Below are 22,416 nucleotides of genomic sequence, written 5' to 3'. Positions count from 1 at the left end.
GGAGGGGGGTTAAGGGGCAACGTACCAAGAAAGAGGTTACAGCGCATAAGCGTCTCTCTTTCGATCGCGCGCACTCGCTTCGATGCTTACATTCGTCTGGAAATATATAGTTACGCCAAAGGGAACGTTTATCCACACGCAATGTGAGATTCTCCCAAGGAAACATGGATTTGCAAGTGTGCTACATCGCATGCGAGCGCGAAGAAGCTTTCTGACAGAGGCCCTTCTTTAACCTTGCTGCTTCGTCTGCGCAAACACACATCCCCCCGTTTTCTCCTTCGTTTGCTTTATAGAACGCTTTTCGATCGCCTTTTATTTCTTTTTTTCTTCCGCCTTCCTTTCTTTTTCTCTCTTTTTTTCCAAGTTGCCGCAAGAGCTTTATCGATTTTACAAGGTTGAAAGTAATAGAAATGTCGAGGGGATAAATCCCTTGTGCAAATAAGAACGCGAAATAATTTTTGTCATGTTGCCGGTATTTGTTAACAACATTGCCGTTGAATATGAATAGATGTGTTTACGTTTTGTTTGAAATTAAGTAAATTGATCTATTTATTATCGGTTACGGATTATTTGTTTAGTGATTTCAACTTGGATGGTGCTTTGACCGGAACAAGATATATAGTGAATCTCGCAACAATGTGATTAAAAGTAGAGATCGCTGTATCGCGTAGCAATATATCATGCCTCGAAGCATCCGCAGAGAACCATGCGGAATATAATCTTCATGCCCTTCGTATCAAAGGATCCTTCTCGATGTGAAATACGTTCTTTCCGCAAAAGTTATTGATTCACCCTCTATGCAATCTATGTATGGAAAACGGATTTCGGCGATAAGATGTAGCGTGCACTCGACAATACGAGTTTAGAAAAAGCAATCGTCCAAAGTGCCAAAGTTATATGTCATTTATGCAAGAACTTATTCGCCAATCGATTGATTGACTGACTTCGTATGTTCGCACGCTTGTCTTTCGAGCTTAGTCTCGTCATTATTCTTAACATTTTACATGTCTTTTGCAACGTCAGATCGGTGAGTGCCTACGCTTTCTCGCATTCAAGCTATGCACATACATTTACCATGAGGCAATACGATTCGACGAAGGATGAAGAAACGTTTCGACAAAGCTGCCAGATCCCAATCTCTCGCTATTTCTTTCTTTCTCACGCTCTTGTTGCCCCCATCGGCTTTAGAATGTCTCGCACGCTTCTTCGCTTCGTTTATTTCCTTTACATCCGGCACGACTTTCGATCCGCGACTTTTACTTTGCCATGCCAAGCGGCTGTCGAAGTGTTTTGTAATCCCGGAAAAGACGTGCCCCGCGAGAAAATTGATTTTACACCCGAGCACACGTTCTGTCATGTTCTAAAATGCATCCAGCATCTTCAATGGTAGATAGTGATCCTTTTCACGCTTATCGAATTATCTCGAATCTGAGTTAAAATGTATTGATTATAACATTGGCCAGTGATTCAGTAACATGTTAAACCAACAAAATTAGTTATTTGAAAAAAATCTACAAGTTAAAAGAAATCATCTTTTGAAGAAAGATACAGTTACTATACTGTTATAAAAATTAGAAAGTTTCTTTTGAGTTCTCCAATATTAGATTTTTTTTACTTATGAAGTTTTTTAAATAATCGATTCAAATTTGATTTTATCATATCTAATAAAAAAATCATTAAAAAGTTTTTACATTTAAAGAACGTTACATCGAAGTATACAAGAATATAATTAATCGTACGTATAAATTTTAATAATTAGAAATTATTTTTTTTTGTTAGATGATTGATATCATTTAGAATTGAATCTTTAAAGAGAATAAGCATTTCATAGAATTATAAAAATTAATATAAAAGATAAGATCTGTTTTTAAATTTTTTTTGACTTAAGCGAAGTAATGAACAAACGATTGCTTTATATACTACATTATTGCAATGTTTAGAAAATTGAATCTTTTAATCACACTAATATTGCCATGTAAAATGCATTCATCTATAGTTAATGAAGAACGAGACCACAGGGCATATATGCAATATTTATTATCAACCTCATGCTGTTTGAACCATTCAACCGTACTCTCAATTACTAGCAAATTTCATGTGGTTGCGATACTGTAGGGTATTCGCAAATAGCATATACATAGTTAAACACAAAATTTTTAAAAACTTTTGAGGTAAAAAAATTAGGTTCTCAAATAAAATGTGTATCGCTCATTTGTTAAAACATAATTAAAAAATTGTCGTTTTTGTTTGCAGAAAGAGCTAGAATATGAAGAAAAAATATTTTAAAAGTATATACTTTTATTCCTTTCATTATAATGATTATAATCAAAATTTTAAAATTAAGTATTACAAAAATTTAATGATTCAAAATGTTCAAATTTTTTTTTTTGGAAAACTTTTTTTTAATTGTGCCACTGTATAGTCAGTGATCTATATAAATAAATATATATTTATATATATATATACACACATATGAATATATGTGTGTATTATATATTTCTTTTACTAAATTGAGACACATAAAATTATATGTACACTTGTAATTTTAGACGTATATTTTATAATTCGAAGCATAATACTTCGAAGCATAAAATGCAAAATTAAATACCAACAGCACAACGTGCTATAATTATTGCATGTAAACTTACTTTTTTTGCAAAATTCGGAATATGGAACTATCATCTTTTAATTACGCGTGTACAAGGACCACGTGTGTCATAAAACTATGTTTTAATGGCACAGTATACTTCTCAAAATTGTCGCAATATGCCAGTGATCGAAATTCGTGATAAATGCCACATCATATTTGACAATTCGTCAAAAATTTCAGAGCTGCACACTTCAGTCGAATTAAGTTTTCACGTAAAAGCCATTTAAATTACGATTATACGCACAAAGTCCCCGGCGCGTTTGTTAGAATGCACATATACTAAACAGAATGAAATTTAGTTGGCCAATTACCAAGATAATAAGCTTTGAAAATTAAGCATAATAACCGGCTGGTTTGGCTCGCGAAAGGATTATCAATGCAAATGAAATCAATAAGCGGATGAACGAAAGATTGGCCGAATTGCGCACGGTTCACCGAGTTGTGCGTCGCTGTTGCGAGAGAATTTAATCATGATACTTGTCCATGATACTTAATATTTGTGTTCACTAATTGCCACGCATCATATATACTATCCGCAATTCATTTTCCCTACATTACGTTATTGTCTCTTATCCGTTGCGCGCTATATTTTCGCTTCGTCACTTTTATCTCATTTTTCTGCATTACATTTTCACTCGATCATTACCCCGCGCCGCTCGCTCGCAACTATATTTTACGGATGAGAACTAAATTTAATGTTGTTAAAAGTGTTTCCTCATTGTCACGGACCGTCGTGTTTCCTACATATGTGGGATTTGAGCGAATTTCCTATTTACGATATCTTTTTCTCAGTTAGGACGAGACGATATAAGACTTTGAGAGCAGTGCAAATACAGTGCCCAGGGAAAAGTTTATTTTCGAAGGTTTCCAACACGATCGGAATTCGGATCAGAACGTGGGAAGAAGTTCGTTACTGTAACGAACCAGCAAACCTTTTACCGGACCCGTGTGCGCTCGACTCCTTAATTTTGTTCTCCAAGTAAAGAAGCGTCGGGTCTGTTATTGGGCAAATCCCCACACACACACACACACACACACACACACACACACACACACACACGTGCGCGCGCGCGCACACACACGCGCACGCACGCACGCACGCACGCACGCACACACCACACACACACACACACACACACACACACACACACACACACACACACGTGAGCGCACGTTTGCAATGAACAGGCACAAACTTCTTTAAACGGACGACTATATGAGCGTGAAAAATATACTTTTTAAGTACCAAACTTCGCTATTAGCTAGCCCTTTTCGGGTGATTTCGCAAAACTTTTGAATATTGGTTTCGAAGAAATTGTTCATCTACTTCACAAAAGTTTTCGCGACAGCGTGACTAAACTGACTTCTAAGGCATAAACATATAATGCATAAATAGATATGTAAATTGAGATATTTGCTTAACGTAGTTTTTCAAATAAGATAAAGAGAAATATATTGTTTGCAATTCCATTTGTTTTATTGAAAGAATCGAATGTTATATATGATCTTTTTATGGAAAGATCAATTTATATTTGCTTAAATATTACACACTCATTTTCTGCAATGACGACGTAACTAATAAAATAGAGTTTTCCAGAAAATAAGTTTAAATCGTTAAAATTAATTAATTTTAATGAATAAGATTAAAATTAATTAATTTTACATCATTAAAATTTTGTATTAATTTTATTATGCAATTAATTTTAAAATGCAATTTTAATGTAAGAACTGATTGTGAAGGAATAAAAATATGTTCTCTTAAAATACGTTTTTTTTTTTTTTTTATTATGTCTGTCTATATTATCTATAAGTAGAAGTATTACCTGAAATTGCGTATTGCTGGAATTGAAAAATTGATTTAGTGTTTACCGAACTTTTGTCCAGACAAGATGTTCCGTTAACTAATAAAATGATTATATTTGATGAGACATAATTTGAGAGTGCTCTTATTTTATAGCATTGTATATATTTGAGAGAAAATAATATTTTCATACTTTTCTACAAACAACTAAAAAATTTCTTAGTGTATGTATGTCGTAGCAAGTGAGCGTGTGCAAATTCTTTCTGCTTTTCTTTTTATCATTGTTGTGCGTTAGATGTGAATTATTGATTAATACATGCGGAAGATAAAAACATCTCTCTCATTTGAGTGTACTATATTTATATATTTTTCATTCTTCTCTCCTCAGGAATAAAACGTCTTCTATTTCTTTTCCTGTATGTATGTAGTTAAAAGCTCAGTGGCTTCGTTTTCAATTTTTTGTTGCAGACAGAAGTCTACATCTAAGCTTCATTAAATATAAAAGAGTAAATGCACGTATTTAAACTTTACAAATATTTTCTAGAAACATAATAATCCAACCGAAAATCCAACATATAAATTTTGAACAACGCGAATTTTATTATTCATTTTATTCTCATTCATAAAAATTAACGCTTGATTGAATATAGATCATGTAGAGAGTTTGTAGAACGTTCTTTGGCTTTAACAGGAATCAGCATTGAACAGCAAAAATTTGCATTATAAATTTTGTACCATCATTGAGAAATTTTTCTCGTACTTCACGAGAACTTCTGAAATGCAAGATCTTTGCAATAACAGAAAGAAGATTCTCGGTAAATACACTGACGCTTAAATAAACTTAGTACGAAAACATCATAAAATTACAATGGAATTAAAAGTATGCGGTGATTGCTTAAATTGAATTTTAATAGTTTTTAAACTATTATGCTCAATGCTGTAAAAATTATTAATCTCATACTTTTAACTAAAAAGTTGGGATTTTTATTGTGAGATATTTCTTTAAAAATATCCATCTCATAATGTAACGCGTAGTTTATCGTCCACAATTAAAATCCCTTGCGGATAAAATTCCAGCGTATTCCGGTAGGACGGAAATTTTCTTCGAGTCGCGAACAAATTCTATGCTTATGAAATCCTCGAAGGTTCGCTCACTTCATGGAACTTTACAAATCCCATCTCACAGTTCTCGCTAGCATCTGCGTAGAATTTACGCGCGGTTTCGCCATAACGTGGCTATCGATTCGTCCCGTCTACGGGAATAACCTGCTTTAATGGCATACTGAATCGGTTTAACGTCTCGATAGATGCCGAAAAGGATTTCACCCTCACGAGGAAGACCGTCGACGCTTTCGTCTAATGCTTTCCAAAATTTGCATCCTAATCTTTGTAAACCCCGCAGGGATTACCGCCGCCGTCTTCTTTCATCGTCTCAAGGATTTGCTTAACCTCGGCTTTCTTTGAGAGGCGTTCTACCGCGATCAATATAATATTTTACAGAATCTCCCTTAAAGTGCATGTCTTGTAACACAAAAAATATATTAAGAATATACAGAATAAATTACATTTACATTGAGATACCTAGATTTAGTTTATAAAGAATTCGTAAGTTTATAGCGCTTTATTATAATGTTTATTATAATAAATCATATATCTCTTAATAGTACTAGAAGTACCAAAATTTTTTATTCTTTAAAAAGATTAAGTGAATATTACTATAAAAATAAAGAAAGTGATGAAAAACTAAATATTTCATTAATATAAAGGATAATTATTGAAAAATAAAAAAAATTTTTTAATTTCATTTTTTGCACAATTTATTAATTACATTAGGTACAAGAAATATAATATTAATATAAAAAATAAAAACGTTGTAATCATTCGGTAGATCTAGTTAATAACACGGAAAAGATTAATAACTGACATACAGTAATTGCACACATTATTAATAATAGATATTCAATAAATCAAAAGATCATCATAAATCGTACATTTTTCCAAATGATAAGATAAACGATGTCTAATGAGTTATAAAATTATATAATTATATAAAATATATATAAAATTATATAATTTTGTATTCGAAAGTCAATTAATCAGAAAATTATCATAAATGTCAGTGATATTATTGGCACTTAGAAACGTCACAAGTTTCGGAACGTATCGTGAAAGGATAGTTGCTAGATTGGCCGCTAATCAAATACATAGACGAGGGTAGAAGATTTATTGTAAGTAAATACAATTAGGAGTTACGAGTGCCTTCGAGTAACCTTTGGCTCCAGCTGACGCTAACCCAACTACAGCGAAACCTGACCTAACTAAATAATCGAATTAGAGGCGCCTTCTACCGCGATAGCATTCTCCCTTCCCCTCTGTGCTACCAAGTCCATTTCTCGTCTTCTCCTCATCCGCTTCTAACTTACATTCGACACGATCCCCTGACCGTATTCGCAGAATTGGTCAGGGGACATTAAATTGACTGTGGCTTAGCGATGGACCGATTTCTCAGGTATTGCAACGGTTGTTCGTCGACACGATCTTCGCAGGCGAAGTTTGAATAGGAAATTAGAGGATGTCGATAAACGTAAGAGATCTTTAAGAGCACCTGCGAGATACCGTAAATTGCTAACATAAATTTATTTATCGCTAAACATGTCAAGAAATACATTAAAAAATATGTTGAGTTTTATCACTTATTTTATCACACTTTAGGATAATTAAAATGTTAAAATATTGAAACGAAATTCTAATTTATTATATGTGAGATCATATATTTAAAAAAATGGTGAAAACAAATTGATTTATCCTTGAAAAATTAATTGTCAAGTTATTTACTCGGAACTTATTATTGAAATTATTATATATGCGAAATTTGCAAATATGTACTTTAACTACTACATCTTCTCTTTAAAATATAGAGAAATGTGAATTTACTGTTATACTACTCAGGATATTTTCAAGATATTCTTGATTTTTGAATATTACGTATCGCATGCAATTATTTCTACTATTAGATTTGTCGCAATATATGATTGTATATTATTATTTCTATATTATTTACAAAGTAATATTTTTTCAATGTAAAATTATTTTTTATCAGAAAAAATATAAAAGAAATTATTGTTTTATTTAAAATTTGTCTTATGCTTTAATATTTGATAATTGAGCTGTATATAATTTCGTATATATATATATATATATATTGATTAAATTTTTAAAACTTTTAACTTGGATTATTCGTTTCTATGAAGAAATAAAAGAATATCGTTTTTCCATAATCCTCCTCGACGAGAATAAGCATTGCTTTGTCTGCTGACAAATTCGTATGCACAATGTTTCTCACAAAGTGCGAAGTTTCTTCGCGACGAAGTTGGGATATCGATACTCAGCGATTCGACGAAACACTACACTCTGTCTGCTTTCTAAACAGCTTTCGAGTACGACAAACGATCCCTTCAATTCCCGATCGACATCTGATCAATCTCGACGAAACATCGCGCTTTCTTTGAGAACGCGACTCCTCGCGTTGAAAATATATACAACTTCTCTCTTCGTTCCAAAAAGTTTCCGAGCTTACAACCGCTCACAATAACGAAACTTTCGTTCGTCCAAGTTTCTTGTGAGGAATTCGCACTTTGTGCAATGACATATTGACACATTTCAAATATATTGTTCTAAGTTTATAGCATCTCTTATCTACGTTCCTCCTCATTTCAAAGATTAATTGGATGACAATAGAATTTTTTTGTATAATCAAGATTAAATAATCTTCCATCTGCAATTATACATATTTTTACTTCTTCTCTCTATAATCTGGGTTTTTTATCCAGTCCAAATTATTTTATTATACTGAGAAAAAATATCTTAAATTTCAAATAAATATTTGAATAGTATCAACTAAATAATTTATTAAATATAAATACGTATTCATTTTGTACAGAATTAATTTGATTTAACAATCACTTCTTTTTATTATTCTTATTATTATTCTTATTATTACGTAAATATTCATTTATTGAAAGTAAATGTTTAGTTGTGGCAATGTGCAAATAAATATTTATTTAAATTTAGACTACTTTTTTCTCAGTGTATTCTAGGCTTTTAAAAAATGTGAAAAAATTCAGGATTATACTTTTCAACATTCCTATTACATTACTAAATAATAGTTTTTTCGATTATTTTAGTAGGGGAAATTGAACTTTGCCTCTCCTTTATTTCAGAGAAATTTGAAAGTGTCGCATGTGCCGAAAAAACTCAGATTGCAAAAGGATTAAGCAGAAAATTTGCGGAATTTTCATTGTAGAAAGAAAATAAAAGATAGTGATTAATAAATAAACTGATTATTTATCAATTATATATTATTTATCTTATATTTTATTTTATTATTTGGGGCTATTATGATATATTAAGAAATCTGCACTGGAAAAAGAATTTGGTTGCATTAATTGGAATTCCGACTGAAATGGATAAATCAGAATTTTTTGTTAATTCTATTATAATTACAGTTGAAATAATCAGAATTTTGATTGATATAAGAATCTTCTGTCTATTTTCAGCAATTTTTCTCAAAAATTTTTCTCAATGTATCATTTACAGATTGCGGATAATGCAAACAGATAAGCGATCGTTGATTTATAATGGCTGGCAAATGGCTACATCACCGCACATTCATCGCGAATTATTCGTTTTATATCCGTCGAATTTCTTGAAGCCCGCTTGAAAGGCCCTTTTTATTGGCGGGCTATCGGTGAAACCGCGCCACGTCCGATAAGGGCAGCCCGTCAATAAAAGCGCATCGGTGATTTACGAGCCGTATGCGGAATGATGACAAAAACAACACCGCAATAAATTGCGCGAGTACATCGCGGCCCCTGCAGGTTATTTGCTGTATATCACTTTGAAAGAATCCGTAAATTTGCCTGCCGCGCGCCAAGATCCTGTCGTAAATACTGTGATCGTAGCATACATAGGTCGACGCATAGCGAGGCGGACGGCAGGCTCACGCGACGTAGCGTAGGTAGACTCGTAGTAATTTATCACGCTAACGTTTTCTTTTATTGTCGCAAACGCAACGCATAAAAGCCGGCGCCGGTTACGTGCGCATACGAAGTGGACGCTAACATGTGAAATGCGTGTGTTTCAGGATAAACGAGAACACAACACGGTCCCAGTTCCTGGCCTACTTCAGCTTCTCGTCCAAAGCAAGCACGTCCGTCGGTTGGCCGGTGAGGGGCGGACATCCGGTTAACAATACGGGTAAGATGTTTAGCTCGCTTTTGTGATGAAAAATGAAATTATGTTACGTTCTAACGCTTAGCTTCCGGACGTACATTTTCCATTTGAATTTCACAGAGCGCATTACTCAACGCTGACAACTTTAGCAACTAAATTCTGGCGGTGCTAGAAAACTGATTTTCTGTAGTATTATTTGCAATTATTCGAAATATAATGAAATGGCTGTTTAAAATTGCTAAATTTAACCATTCTTTGCCACATTAGAGAACAATGTATTTAAGTATACTTGATATATTTAACCTAATTTGATTGCTTATATCTCTCATAAAAATAAATTATGAAATTATGAAAAACACATTATGAAAAAAAAATTGTTTTGAATCGAACCATCAAACATTAAGAAACATGATCAAATGTATGTATCTTTATTAATAAAATAAGTTATAAGCAATAGAAAAACGTTGAAAAAAGAAAGTCGATATGCTATATCCCATGGAAAGAATAATTTTGCTGAAATATCTAAAAATTTAGCTAAATACAGAGTTGAATAATTTTGTTAGTTTACCAAAATATTTGTGTAGAAAACTCAAGCATGATGTGCAAACAATTTTAATATTCCAACAATCAGCATCCTACATAATTATTGAGCATCCTACATAATTATTTTGGTAAGCGAACAAAAATCCTTTTTTAATTAAAAAGAGTCAACTTTAAGATTCAACACAGGAAATTATTGCGAATTGATTTATTACATAATAATAATTATACGTTTTAACCCATAATTAAGATCCTCTTCAATAATTACAATAAAACAATGATTAAGATTTCTACATTTAATTGATAAAAACGAGATATTTGAAAATTGATTTAGTTAATGATGCTATACATGCAAGATTTTTTTCAAATATCTACATCTAGCTAAATTTTTAAACACTTCAGCAAAACCATTTTTCTTCTGCGCACAAAGGTTAATAGCTGGAGAAAAAAAAATTAACATTTTGAGAATTTTATTTTACATCAATGTTTTGATGTCGATGAAATTATTTTAGATCTCATGTTATCGCGAAACCGATAACGTGCTTAAAGTCACGAGGCAATCACGAAAGCGGTGATCTGTTGAACAAGTTGAGATTATGGTGCTACGTAAACTTGGTCGCCTGGTTGCTCTTGTTGCACGTCCTGTTTCGGACCGCTCCTATCATAGACTATTGCTCAAACTACACGCCAACAACCTAGTTCACTATCGGCTCCCCCATGACGGTAACTTCATCTTCCTGTAAATTACACCCCTGTGGTGTGGTTTATCACGCGGAATGTTCAACTGCACGGGCAATCTACGTAGATAGCGTTCTTCTTAACACCCTCATGACAAATTTACGCGAACTGACAAAAGTAGAGTTTTCTGATACCATTACGAGCACGCAACTACCCACACGCGTTGCCTTTTTCCACATGGGAACGAAAAGCGAAGCGTTTTTTGAGATTCTCAGAGTAAATAAAACTTTTCCCGCGATATTTTTTCGAATCTAACAGAAGCGGGTACATATCCCCTCGTGAATTAGAGGAGCAATTTTTATTTGAATCTTTCCGAAAGCCGCGTGGAAACAAACTGTTTAACTAAAGCGTAAACCTTGCAGCGTGTTTCGCAAATTATCGATGCGCATTTTGCATGTAAAATTGAGTTACACATTAACCTTGGTTCCCTATTCGATTAAAACATACGTTGGTGAACGTTCGTCAAGCCTCCAGCGTGTGTCTTCTCTAAAATTCACAACGAAAAATCAGAAGCGTGACGAAAAAGGTGAAAAATGAAGAAAGAAGGATAACTAGTTTGTAACGTCAGTTTTGTACACGTTGTTACGTATTCTTTTTCCGCGATGCGAAAACTGGATGAAACGTTGAAACGGCGTAGCTTTCGGGCGTTCTCATTTACGACAATTTAGGATCGGCAGAGATGGAAATCGTGAATAGTGAATGAACGCAGGAAAAGGAGTGGCCAGAACGTGCGAATTTACTTGCATGAGCAATGCGAAGAGGTAATTTCTCCCTCTAGTTAGTGCGAAAATTATACGAGTTTAAGTGCGAACCGGTCCGCGCTTTAAGCGAAGGAGGAAACGACGAACCGCATTTGGCTCTCCCAAGCCATTTAGCCATCGAAAGTGTTAGTAATCGAAAGCGTTAACGGGCTGAATCTTGAATATCGATCTTTCTTGGGCACAATTGTGCAATCTTTAAAGGCGATGGGTTTTTAATCTTTATTGTAATCGATGCTTCTCTGTACAATTCTAGCCTGAATTGTCTTTGAGAATACTCGTGAATTTCATTTAAAATTCTTTTAACTCTCAACTACATAAGTGGGTCATTTGGACCCAGGTGAAAATTTTAATCTGTTGCTATTTTTTGTACGGTTAATATTGCAGAATTGAAGTGAGGGAAAAAACTTGGAACCTCTTTCTCTGTCGATCACTGCAATTGCAGTGCAATTGTTTCGTTGTTGTTTTGATGCTAAATGTGATACAATAAAAGTTTGGCTTGAACTCAAGCCAAGTCAAATGTAAATTCGATAGATTTTTATATAAAAATGGAAATTTATTTTTAGTAAATGCCTTTATGAAGCCTATTTTACAATGTGCTCTTTGTTTCCTGTTTCTTGCTTTTTGCCTCTTGGTTTTTTTGCCTCTCTTTGCAAGCATTTCATCGACAATGTATCAACAATTGTATTTCTTGCTTTTTGTTTCCTATTTCTTGTTTTCTATTATTTTTTACTTCTTATCTTTTTGTTTCTTATCCAGTTTTTTTTATGTCGAAATAAAAGTTAACGAACTTCGAAAGAAACAAAAAATACATTCTAGAAAGGCTTAAATGTTATATTTAAATACATGTCTTCTTATAATTAAAACATATATTCGATTTATTCAAAAAAAGATGTCAAAAAAAGCATTTTTGTATGAGAGGCGTCTTGGTGATGATCCTTTATTTTCTCGGAGTTATGAAATCATGAATAAATAATATCGAAATCATTATATATTAATATTTAATATAAAATATTTAGAATTTTTTTTAGAAAAAATATTATACTCGACATATCTTTGATATCACTTTTCCGAACATGTAGGGATTGCCGATTGTCACAGTTTTGATTATTGATTTTTAGAAAAAAGTGGATTTTGAAAGCCTGATTTTGAAATATTATACATATACGTTACAATATATCTACATCTTTTTTAGGTATTAAAAAAAATATTACTCGTGAATTCATCATATCATAAGAATAAGTTATTTAATTTTAAATGAAACTGCGAAAATGTGACAATTAACCCTGTGTTTCTGGGTTGATTATCATATGTTTTAGAATTGGCAATAGCATATTTGTATGGACAACACATAAAAAATACAATTTTTATTTTAATATTAATTCTATATTTTGAGAAATAATTGTAATTATAGTATTAATATAAATAAAATAGTTATTTTAATTATAAAATAGTAATTTGTTTTTGTACCGTAGTTTCTATATGAAAAATGGAAAAACATATATATATATATCTATATGAAAGACAATATATATTTGTAAATATATTCTCTGAAAATGTGTCCTCTAAAAATATTAAAATTAATTGTTACTAACCTCATCTCATTTTGGTCAATCTACCCTACACAGCCATTTTTAATAAAAGAGATTGTATTTACAAATTTAATCAGAATAATGATTAATTAATTGTAGCAAAGATCTTCTATGATATGTCATTTTTTATGAATACAGGGATATCACGATTATAATAATCCCAAAGACTGTTGTCAGATAACAAAATAAATATACAATGCTTGTGGTGCAAACCATTACACAACCATTTACACAACAAATTGATATTATATCAGCTATCTACAATAAAAAAAAGAGATTTTTCTGTCATGTTTTGTTTTAATTATAAGCATTTTGACAATCAATCCCGTACAACAACTAGTCCTGGTCTCCTCTATAAAAATGCCTTCTTCAGTCGTGCAAATAATTATACTTTTTGGAATGAATGAATATAAGGTTTTTTTCTTAAAGTTCGTTTTTCTAAAGATTTTTCTCTTTTTTCTCTTTTCAAAACATTATTTATTTTTATCTGTGTCTTTTTTTAGCATAAAGATATGATTTTTTTAAAGAAAACTGATTATATATTCTTTTCACAAATTGTTCTTTAATATTTTTTGACATAATTTTTTCAATTATTATCAAAAGCTTTTTATGTTTTTGTTATCTCGATTCTATACATTCTGGCATTTCATTAAAAAAAGAAAAAATATTTTTCATTGAGATTTGTGATAATTACAGAGTTAGTAAAAAGTGATAGACTTGGATCCAGACATGTAAATTAAGATTATAAAATGAGACATGTAATTGAGGGTTAAAAATATCACAACTAATATTTAAAATAGTTGAAATAAGAATACTATGTTATTATTTTCGTGGCAAAAGCAACGAAGTAAGCAGTTTATGAATTAAATTATTAACTTGTTTATATTATTCAAAATTTCTTCTCTAACAGTTATCTCTTGCTCAGTTATAAATACTCAACCCGCAAATGTTTTTTATTTACGATCGATTGGTGACTATTATTTGATCAGTATAGCGATCTTATATCGCTTTAATAGCTGTGCTGTAGAAGTTGGAAACGACGTAGCGAGAAAATTGAAAAGCCCTTTTAAAAAAATTGCACGACGCTCTTTTGAGAAAAGTTTCGTATATATGTGCCTTTGGACTTTTGCGTCTAGTAATATTGTGTAATGACGTACCGGAGTTCTTTGACTTACCGTCACCTCGAGAAACATACACCGCATTCGCGAACAACTGGTACGCCAAACCTGCGTTTCATCATTTCATTTCTTATTACACTTTTATTTAAAAAAAAGCACTTTCTTTGCAATTATTAAATTGAATTTGATAATATTTATATTGTACACGTACATAAGATACGGGCACTTTTAATTTTTAGTGATATTTTCAGTAGTTTTAAATTCGAAAAAAACGGTCTTACAGTGTACAAACAAAAATATACTTATAGCGTATTTTTTTATAGCTTTTTTTATTAAATAAAAAAAAAAGAAAATTATTTTTAGTTAAAGCGTCTTAATGCTTAATAATATTCATATACAAAACAAATATATTTTTCAGTTTTCTAAACTGCATGCAAATTCCGTTTATAAAAATTGAGATGTAATTATATTGAAACTGGAAATAACATAAATTGATCAATTTAATGATAGCAATAGGTATCTTAAAACACTGCAAAGAATTTATTACAAAAAATATTTTTATTTAGAACTTCTAACTTTCCAGGACGGATTTTATCAATTTGACTACCTTGTGGAAATGTGGATATAGCACATATATATTTGTCGCAATAACTTAAGAAAAAACTCCCGGAAAGTCAGAAGTTGCAAGTTCAAATATTAGTTATGATATTTTTTGCAATAAATGCTTAGTAGTGCTTTAAGGCTCTTTAAGTCGGTTTCGAAACGTAATCATAAACTAAGGTTGGAAATAATCTCTCATAATTACATTGGCCATCATTATTAAATCGATGATGAATGTAATTATGTGATGTTATTTCCAACCTTCAGTTTATGATTACGTTTCAAGTTCGACCAACTGAATCGGCTTATAAAACTGAAAAAAAATGTATTCGCTTTGCATATAAATATTATTAAGTTCGCTTCGATTAAAAATATAATATTTCTCTTATTTAATTTATTTTTATCGGTTTAATTTTCACTTATAATTAGTTGTTTTTAACAAGTTGTTCAGAATTGCGTAATTTAATTGGCAATATTACGAAGAACATCTCATGTTGTGAAGAGTCATTCAGACTGACAGAAAATTGTTTGATATTTGTGTCTATGCATCGTCTATAATTGCATGGTAAAATAATTAACAGCTCAATTTTTATAATTACTAGTACTATAATGATAATAATAATTATTATATTTATGATTCTATCAAAGATATATAGAGTTGACATTGAAAACAATTATAATTAAATTGTGGCAATTGCAATTATTTTTTCTCTCAGTATAACATCGCACTTTTGAACAATACGACAAAAGAGTACAATGAAGAACCATGTTAAGGAAATAGTATAACAGGCAATCAGCAGTTTTTCTTTCGTCGTCATGCGCTGGTTAAAAAACTGTGTGTCAAGGATGGCAAAAGGATGGTTTCGAAAGAAGAAGATAAATCCGCGTGCGAGGATGAAAGCGATTTCGATAAGATCTTTCCTCTATACAACGAGCTGTAACGAGATGACAACGATTCTCGATTATCCTTGAGAGGAGGTCGCGCCAGGCAATCCATATGCACAGAACGTACGACCGGAAGACGTGACTGTCACTCCGCTATCCGGATGAGAGAGAGGTCTTTTTTGACGTCGGTCCACGTCCTATTGGGAAACGTGCGAGAAGCGAACATAGGATAGAATGAAGAGCATAGTGAAAGGATGTCCTCGCGAGAGAGAACGAAAGGCAATACGTTGATAGAAGATAGAGATAAAGAAAAGGGAGAGAGAGAGAAAAGCAACAAGGGCGCCGCCCAATTGACAAACAGATCAATCGTGGGTGGAAAGACGATCTGCAGTCTTACTGCTCGACCTGACTCCAGTTCTTTTTTTTTTAGACTCCAGTTTCCTTTCCCTTCCTTTTTGTCCCTCTTTCTCTTTCGATTCCCTCGCATGTGCATTTAAGCAACCTGTGCGCTCGCTCATCGGACGAGAGAAAAGAGAGTCTGCCCTCCCGTTTTCGAATTTATCTCCTGTTCAGAAGAACTGGCCGACGTCTTCCTGGGTGATTTATATGAAGAGGAAGAGCTATTGTACAACGAAGAAAGGCCGCTGTCCAAAGAAAATATTATTTTTAGAATTCGCCGATGTGTCTTTTAGATGCCTACGCATAAATCGCGAAAGAAGAAACAACATTTCCATATAGATACTTTAACTCTGTCTTTAATCTAATCGAATTTGATTCACGATCTATTTTTATTCTATAAGTTGATTGTGCGTTTATTTATCAGCTGTTATATCAATCAAAATTTTATTTTTCTTATGTTAAATTGATTTGATAGAGTTTCTTGTACATTTTTTGCATTGATTATAAATCTGTTCGTCAATTTATAAAGAAGATAGGATTTTAAGTAATATGCACTTAAAAATTTTTAATTCATACTTTCTGATAATTCACTAATTGATAAAATTTCACTTTTCTTATGTTAAATTGATCTAATAGTTTATAGTATTATTTGTGCTAATTTCAAAGCTGTTTGTCAAAATAAGCACGAGTATGCATTAAAGAATTCCTCTACTTATCTCTTATATTTAGACACAAACTGATTCGGGAATAGCTAACTGTATTTAACATTATTTTTTACTTGTTATAAAAATCTATAAATAAAAATAAACCATTTTAATTAAGAAGAAAATTTTTATATAATGAGTTGTTGTTAGCAACAGTTCATTATATAAAAGTTTTTAAAAAGAGATGTCGATTACAAAAATTGGAGTCCGCAGAATAAATTTTAACTCATTTTCAAAATCAGCATAAAAATATAATATAAGGGTCAACCAAAATTATACATTTAACAAAATTATTGTTGTTGTAGTGTTATTGAAGTAAAATGTAGGAAAACTAATATAGAAACTAATATAAAATAAAAAATAAAACCAATAAAGAAATGGGATAGATTGAAAGTTAATGTTCATATTATCTGATATCTTGTCGAAGCGATCAGTAAGAAATCCGGCTAATTTACAAGCCTAGTACTCTATTTCTCCTTTTTCTCTTACAATTGCACGGTCACGTGAACTGCACTTACGGGAGAAGTGCTCTTAGCCGGCGCAGTTAAGATAGATTATTCCACTGAAATTCCGGCGCAAATCTCAGCACATTTCTTTACGTACCTCTGCTACTGAAATTCCAGATTCTGTCTGATTTTTATTAAGAAAACTATTATTAAAATTTATAATTACTAACAAAAAGTTTTCCCCTTTTATGAAAAAAATTAATACAGATGGAAAAAATGGAGAGAATGAGAAATAAAGAGAAATGTACTTTTAAATAAATATCTCTATTTAATTGGAATATATTTTATAAGTTTGCTATAACGTTTTTTTCGCAAATATGTTTTTCATGAATTCATAATTAGGTTAACAATATATGCTCTTTGTACGTATTATTTCAATAATGTATATATACACATAGACAAGCACCTTTTAATTTTCCAATTCGTAAACATCCATTCGGGCAAGTAAAATATGTCGGCAAATATTTGCATCGAAATAACGTGATATATTCACGCGCTATTTCATAGCATGCTCTCTCTCATGATCTCCTATGTCACTGTCCATTTAAAAACCAAAACATATCATCAAACGGTCAATGACTACCGCGCGGTAAAAATCGTTCGCTCTGAATTATGATATATAGCTGCAGTTAATTAATTAGGTAAAAATTCATCAAAATGCATATTAACTTTCAATTAGTAATAATTAAACTTTAGTCAGAATATATTATAAAATCGAGAATTATAAAAAAATTAAAATCTATATTCGAATGAAGAAAAGGAAAATTTCATATTTGTCCGAAAACCGGCGTTAAAAAGTTAAGTGCTCTTATTGCAAGTTTGCTCGGTTATTTCCTCTTTTTTATTTCTTTTCTTCTTTAACGCCTACGCAATTTTTGTAGCTTTTCCGCCTGAAACGCAAAGCGCGATGTTTCAGATTGCGAGGCAAAAGTCCAGCGTGCCGCAAGTTTCTCTAACGAATGAATAGAGCAAAGGGAAAAAAGAGGAAAGTCTCCTATGGAAAAATTTTGTCGACTCGCGGAAACTCGCGAGAGAAGGGAACATCCTTTGCTCCTTCCTTTTCTTTTCCTCGCAGCATTTCTGCCTTGGGTTCGTTACCGTCGCGAAGGAAAGTCCTCGCGCGTCTTCTGTGAGCATTTACATAGAGTCTTCACTTTCTCTCTCCTTCTTTTTGTCACCGTATTAAAGCATTTCGCCTTTGCGCACTTAAAAGCACAACGGGAAGTGATTTTCTCAGCAGATGCACGACAATTACGCCTGCTTTGCGAAAAATCAGCTGACGACATTCACATTGACGTGTAATCGCAAAAGTATATAGTTATGTATTTTTCTTATGTATTTTCTTTTCATTGTTTAACGATTCTTGTTACAAAATAACATACTATTAGTAAACACTATTAAACATAACTATTAGTTATTATAGTGTCTATAATCTATAGAGTCTCGTAGACGATAACTCGTAGACATCTTTTGATTGATACATATTCTAAATTCAAAATGGTGATACCAATTAAAGTGTAACGCACATACATTTACACATGCATACATACATTTATACGCTATTTTGAGAAGTTTTGATTCAGATATTCAAACTCTGTATTCTATGGATATTGTTATAATGAATTCGGTTGGACACACTTGTGCAACGTGCATATTAAAGTCGTTGTACACTAATTTAATCTGTGTAAAAGTAAAATACAAATATTTAGAATTATAAAATTTATTTTACAAACTTTACTTAAAGCTAATCGTTGCGGTTATATCGGATCGTGATGTCATAAGCGGGAAATGACATTGAAGTTGTTTGCATGCCATTTGTATAAATAGAGAGAGAGAGAGAGAGAGAGAGAGAGAGAGAGAAAGAATTTGACAAACAAAATGGGTTTATTCTTTATTTCTGCATTCTCTAAACTGGTGCACACGGTGCAATAAGTTGAAGCGTAACAAATACACGTTTGTTTCGTTTGCTTCAAATTATTGCACCGTGTGCACCAGTTCAGTGAGTGCAGAAAAGAACAAACTTAATGAGATCGCTTTAAAATACTTTTGCTTTACACTTGTAAAAAGAAAAACGGAAAAAACTTCCCCCTTTCCCTCCGACAGTCAGTAAATAATCATAAAAGGTACATGAAGTTCATTTACCAGTGTTTACTTAATGCTCATATTAGTACCTTTTTTCACTTTATGTGTCTTTACGACTATTTACTGATTGTTAGGGAAGATAAGGATAACTTTCTTCTATTTTTACAAGTGTTTTAAAGCGATTTCATTATTTTGTTTAGAAATTCTCTCTCTTTATTTATAAATACAATAGCATGCAAGAAACTTCAATGTGTCATTTCTCGCTCATAACGATTCAATGTGATCGTAACGACTAATTCAGAAGTCTTAACAGTACAATAAAATGTATTAAGGATTTCATAGTTTAATCTGTTTTTACATTAAACACATTTTTATGTCAATTTGTATACGACGGCTTTAATGTGCACCAGTGCACATTGAGTGCACTCGAATTCGCTATTAGTTACAATTTTTCAAGAATATAATTGTAATATATAAATAACCACATGTGATATGTAACAATTAGAGTGATTAAATGAGAAATTATAACTAACAATATAATGTGACAATATAACATGTCGCATGTGTTACAATTATATTATTGAATGCGAAATTATAATTATGTTACTATTAATTAGTGTTTATTGAATAGTGCTATTTTTTAAGTGCTTTTTTTTAACTTTACATTCAACTTTACTTTTTCTGCCTGTTAAATTGTGTGAAACATCTTCTTTTGTTGTAATATTCGCTGTTATACGAGAAAGATGAGGTCAACGAATAATACCTACGGGTTATCATAGTTATATTTATATCATGCAGTAGAGTGAATGTCGTGAAACTTTTCCTTTGATGTCATTAGCGCGGTTACCGGTGTATCTGTTTGAGCCGTGTCCGCGCTAACGAGGCAACTTTCCGAGCAAACTAACGCTTGGTTAATAAAACTCGATACTCTTTCAATTACATGTACAATTAACGAACTCGAGAGTTTTTTAAAAGCCAAACAATTGATACCCATTAACTATATCGTTCAATTATCATCCAATTGATCACACCGTATCTAAGAAATTAGTACTAACTTCCTCGCGCTTGTTACCAAATAATTAGCGACTTGTGCAGCGTCGTTGCGTTTTTTTCATCGACGGTCTGTTTAATCGATCGTAAGCCGTTCAATCTTGATAGTGCAATAAAAAGGCACGTTTCAGACGAGGAATTCTTCGAGGATACGAAGAAATGAAGGACGAAGAAAATTCTATGTTTTTAAGATAAAAAAGTGAAAAAGGCGGGACCGTTTTACGGTAGAAATGGTTTGCACAGGAGGATCGAAGCTATGGAGATGCAGAGGACATTATATAAATTGAAAAAAACTGTGTGCCCGAAGGTGGACACGTACCACACCTAATGGATCCGCCCATTATGACAATTGCATACGCCGGAACTATAAAGCTAAGCAAAGAAGAGGTCGGTAGAAAATCAAGCTGCTCGTCGTTTCTTCTCTTTTTTTGTTGAAAAAGAAATGACGGCGAAACTATACCTTAACATGTAGATGGCGCAGAGATGCAAATAGAAATCGTTGTACGCAACAACACATCAAAATCCTCTGTGGTCTTTTGTTTAACAGTGGAAATATAAAAAATTTGTACCATTAAACTAACCTCATATGTCGCTGTGATATTAAAGTGATATTAATGCCTTTTTCGTATTCACGTGCAGCTGACAGTAATGAATACGAGTCTATTAAGCGTTTATGGAAATCACGTGTTTGCATACGTTATGAAAGTAGAATAATTGGACGCGTAACGGTTTGTCAATCATCGTTTGAATATTACAACAATCAGCATGGACGCATTGATTTGCCTATTCGAAAAGCTTTGAACTTCAATATTTTCGCATAATATGAATATTAACTAATGATGGGTATCACAACTTATGACGAATTGTATAAATCATCAATATATTAAATGTCGAGGTTGCGTTTAATTTATTATTATTAATGTTTATATGAGATATATTTGATTTACTAAAAATACCTCTAAAAGTAAATTCGATTAAACTCATGTGTTTGATACTTTTACGGATTCACATTATTAAATTTACATTTTAAATCGTATTCTTCTTTTACTTAGCGTTACTGTATTTGTTAAGCATTAATTTAATTTATATTATGTCGCATATGTAGTAATTATCACCGAAATGGAAATGCAGATTATTTACATACTGCAAACTCGTGGGCTGTAACTAAATTGATATTGCATTTGGTATTGTCGTATAGTGAATAATAATCTATAACATATAGGCAATATTTCAGTATAGTTGGCACTATTTCGAGCCGTATCACAAAAATATTAATTGAAAATCATGCGAGCCAGGTACGAGATATCTCGTTAGCTTATTCTAATTGGCTTGTGCGTGTTGTCGTTGACGCGTCCCATTTTCCACTTTTCGAATTTTTTACGAAGCCGCCAGACATATCAATTATTTTCGCTCTTTTGACAAATCGTTCGACGAAGTTCGTCCGCCGGACAGCCGGAAATTGAGGTGGACCGTCGTTTTAATTGATAACATTTAACGATTACCTGTACCTTAATGAGCTTGCAGAAAACATTTTACCAGCAGCATAAGCAAAATATTTATATACACTCTGTATTTTAATATATAAGAGAATTAATTTTAAAATACCTCTAACTAATATTAAAAATTGATTTTATGAAATACATTTATTTTGATGTTTTTATTTAATGATGTTTTCGATAATTCGGAGAAAAACATGATGAAATCTCTTTCATGTATTTTCTTGAATTATTGAAGAGATAAGGATATTGTACATATATATAT

At 32.1% G+C, this 22,416-nt stretch overlaps 1 protein-coding gene across 1 annotated transcript in view; it reads left to right on the top strand.

Annotated features, from left to right (window-relative positions):
• LOC108686906 overlaps positions 1 to 22,416 on the top strand; it is a 273,422-nt gene that overhangs the window by 177,292 nt on the left and 73,714 nt on the right. The window contains exon 6 of the mRNA XM_018192414.1: positions 9,595 to 9,707. Coding sequence (XP_018047903.1) covers positions 9,595 to 9,707 — 113 coding nt within the window. The remainder of the gene's footprint in view (positions 1 to 9,594; positions 9,708 to 22,416) is intronic.

This window comes from Atta colombica, unplaced genomic scaffold, assembly GCF_001594045.1.
Source record: "Atta colombica isolate Treedump-2 unplaced genomic scaffold, Acol1.0 scaffold198, whole genome shotgun sequence".
Lineage (NCBI taxonomy): Eukaryota > Metazoa > Arthropoda > Insecta > Hymenoptera > Formicidae > Atta > Atta colombica.
Note: the sequence above shows the minus strand (reverse complement) of the source record. Positions and strands in the feature narration are given on the sequence as shown.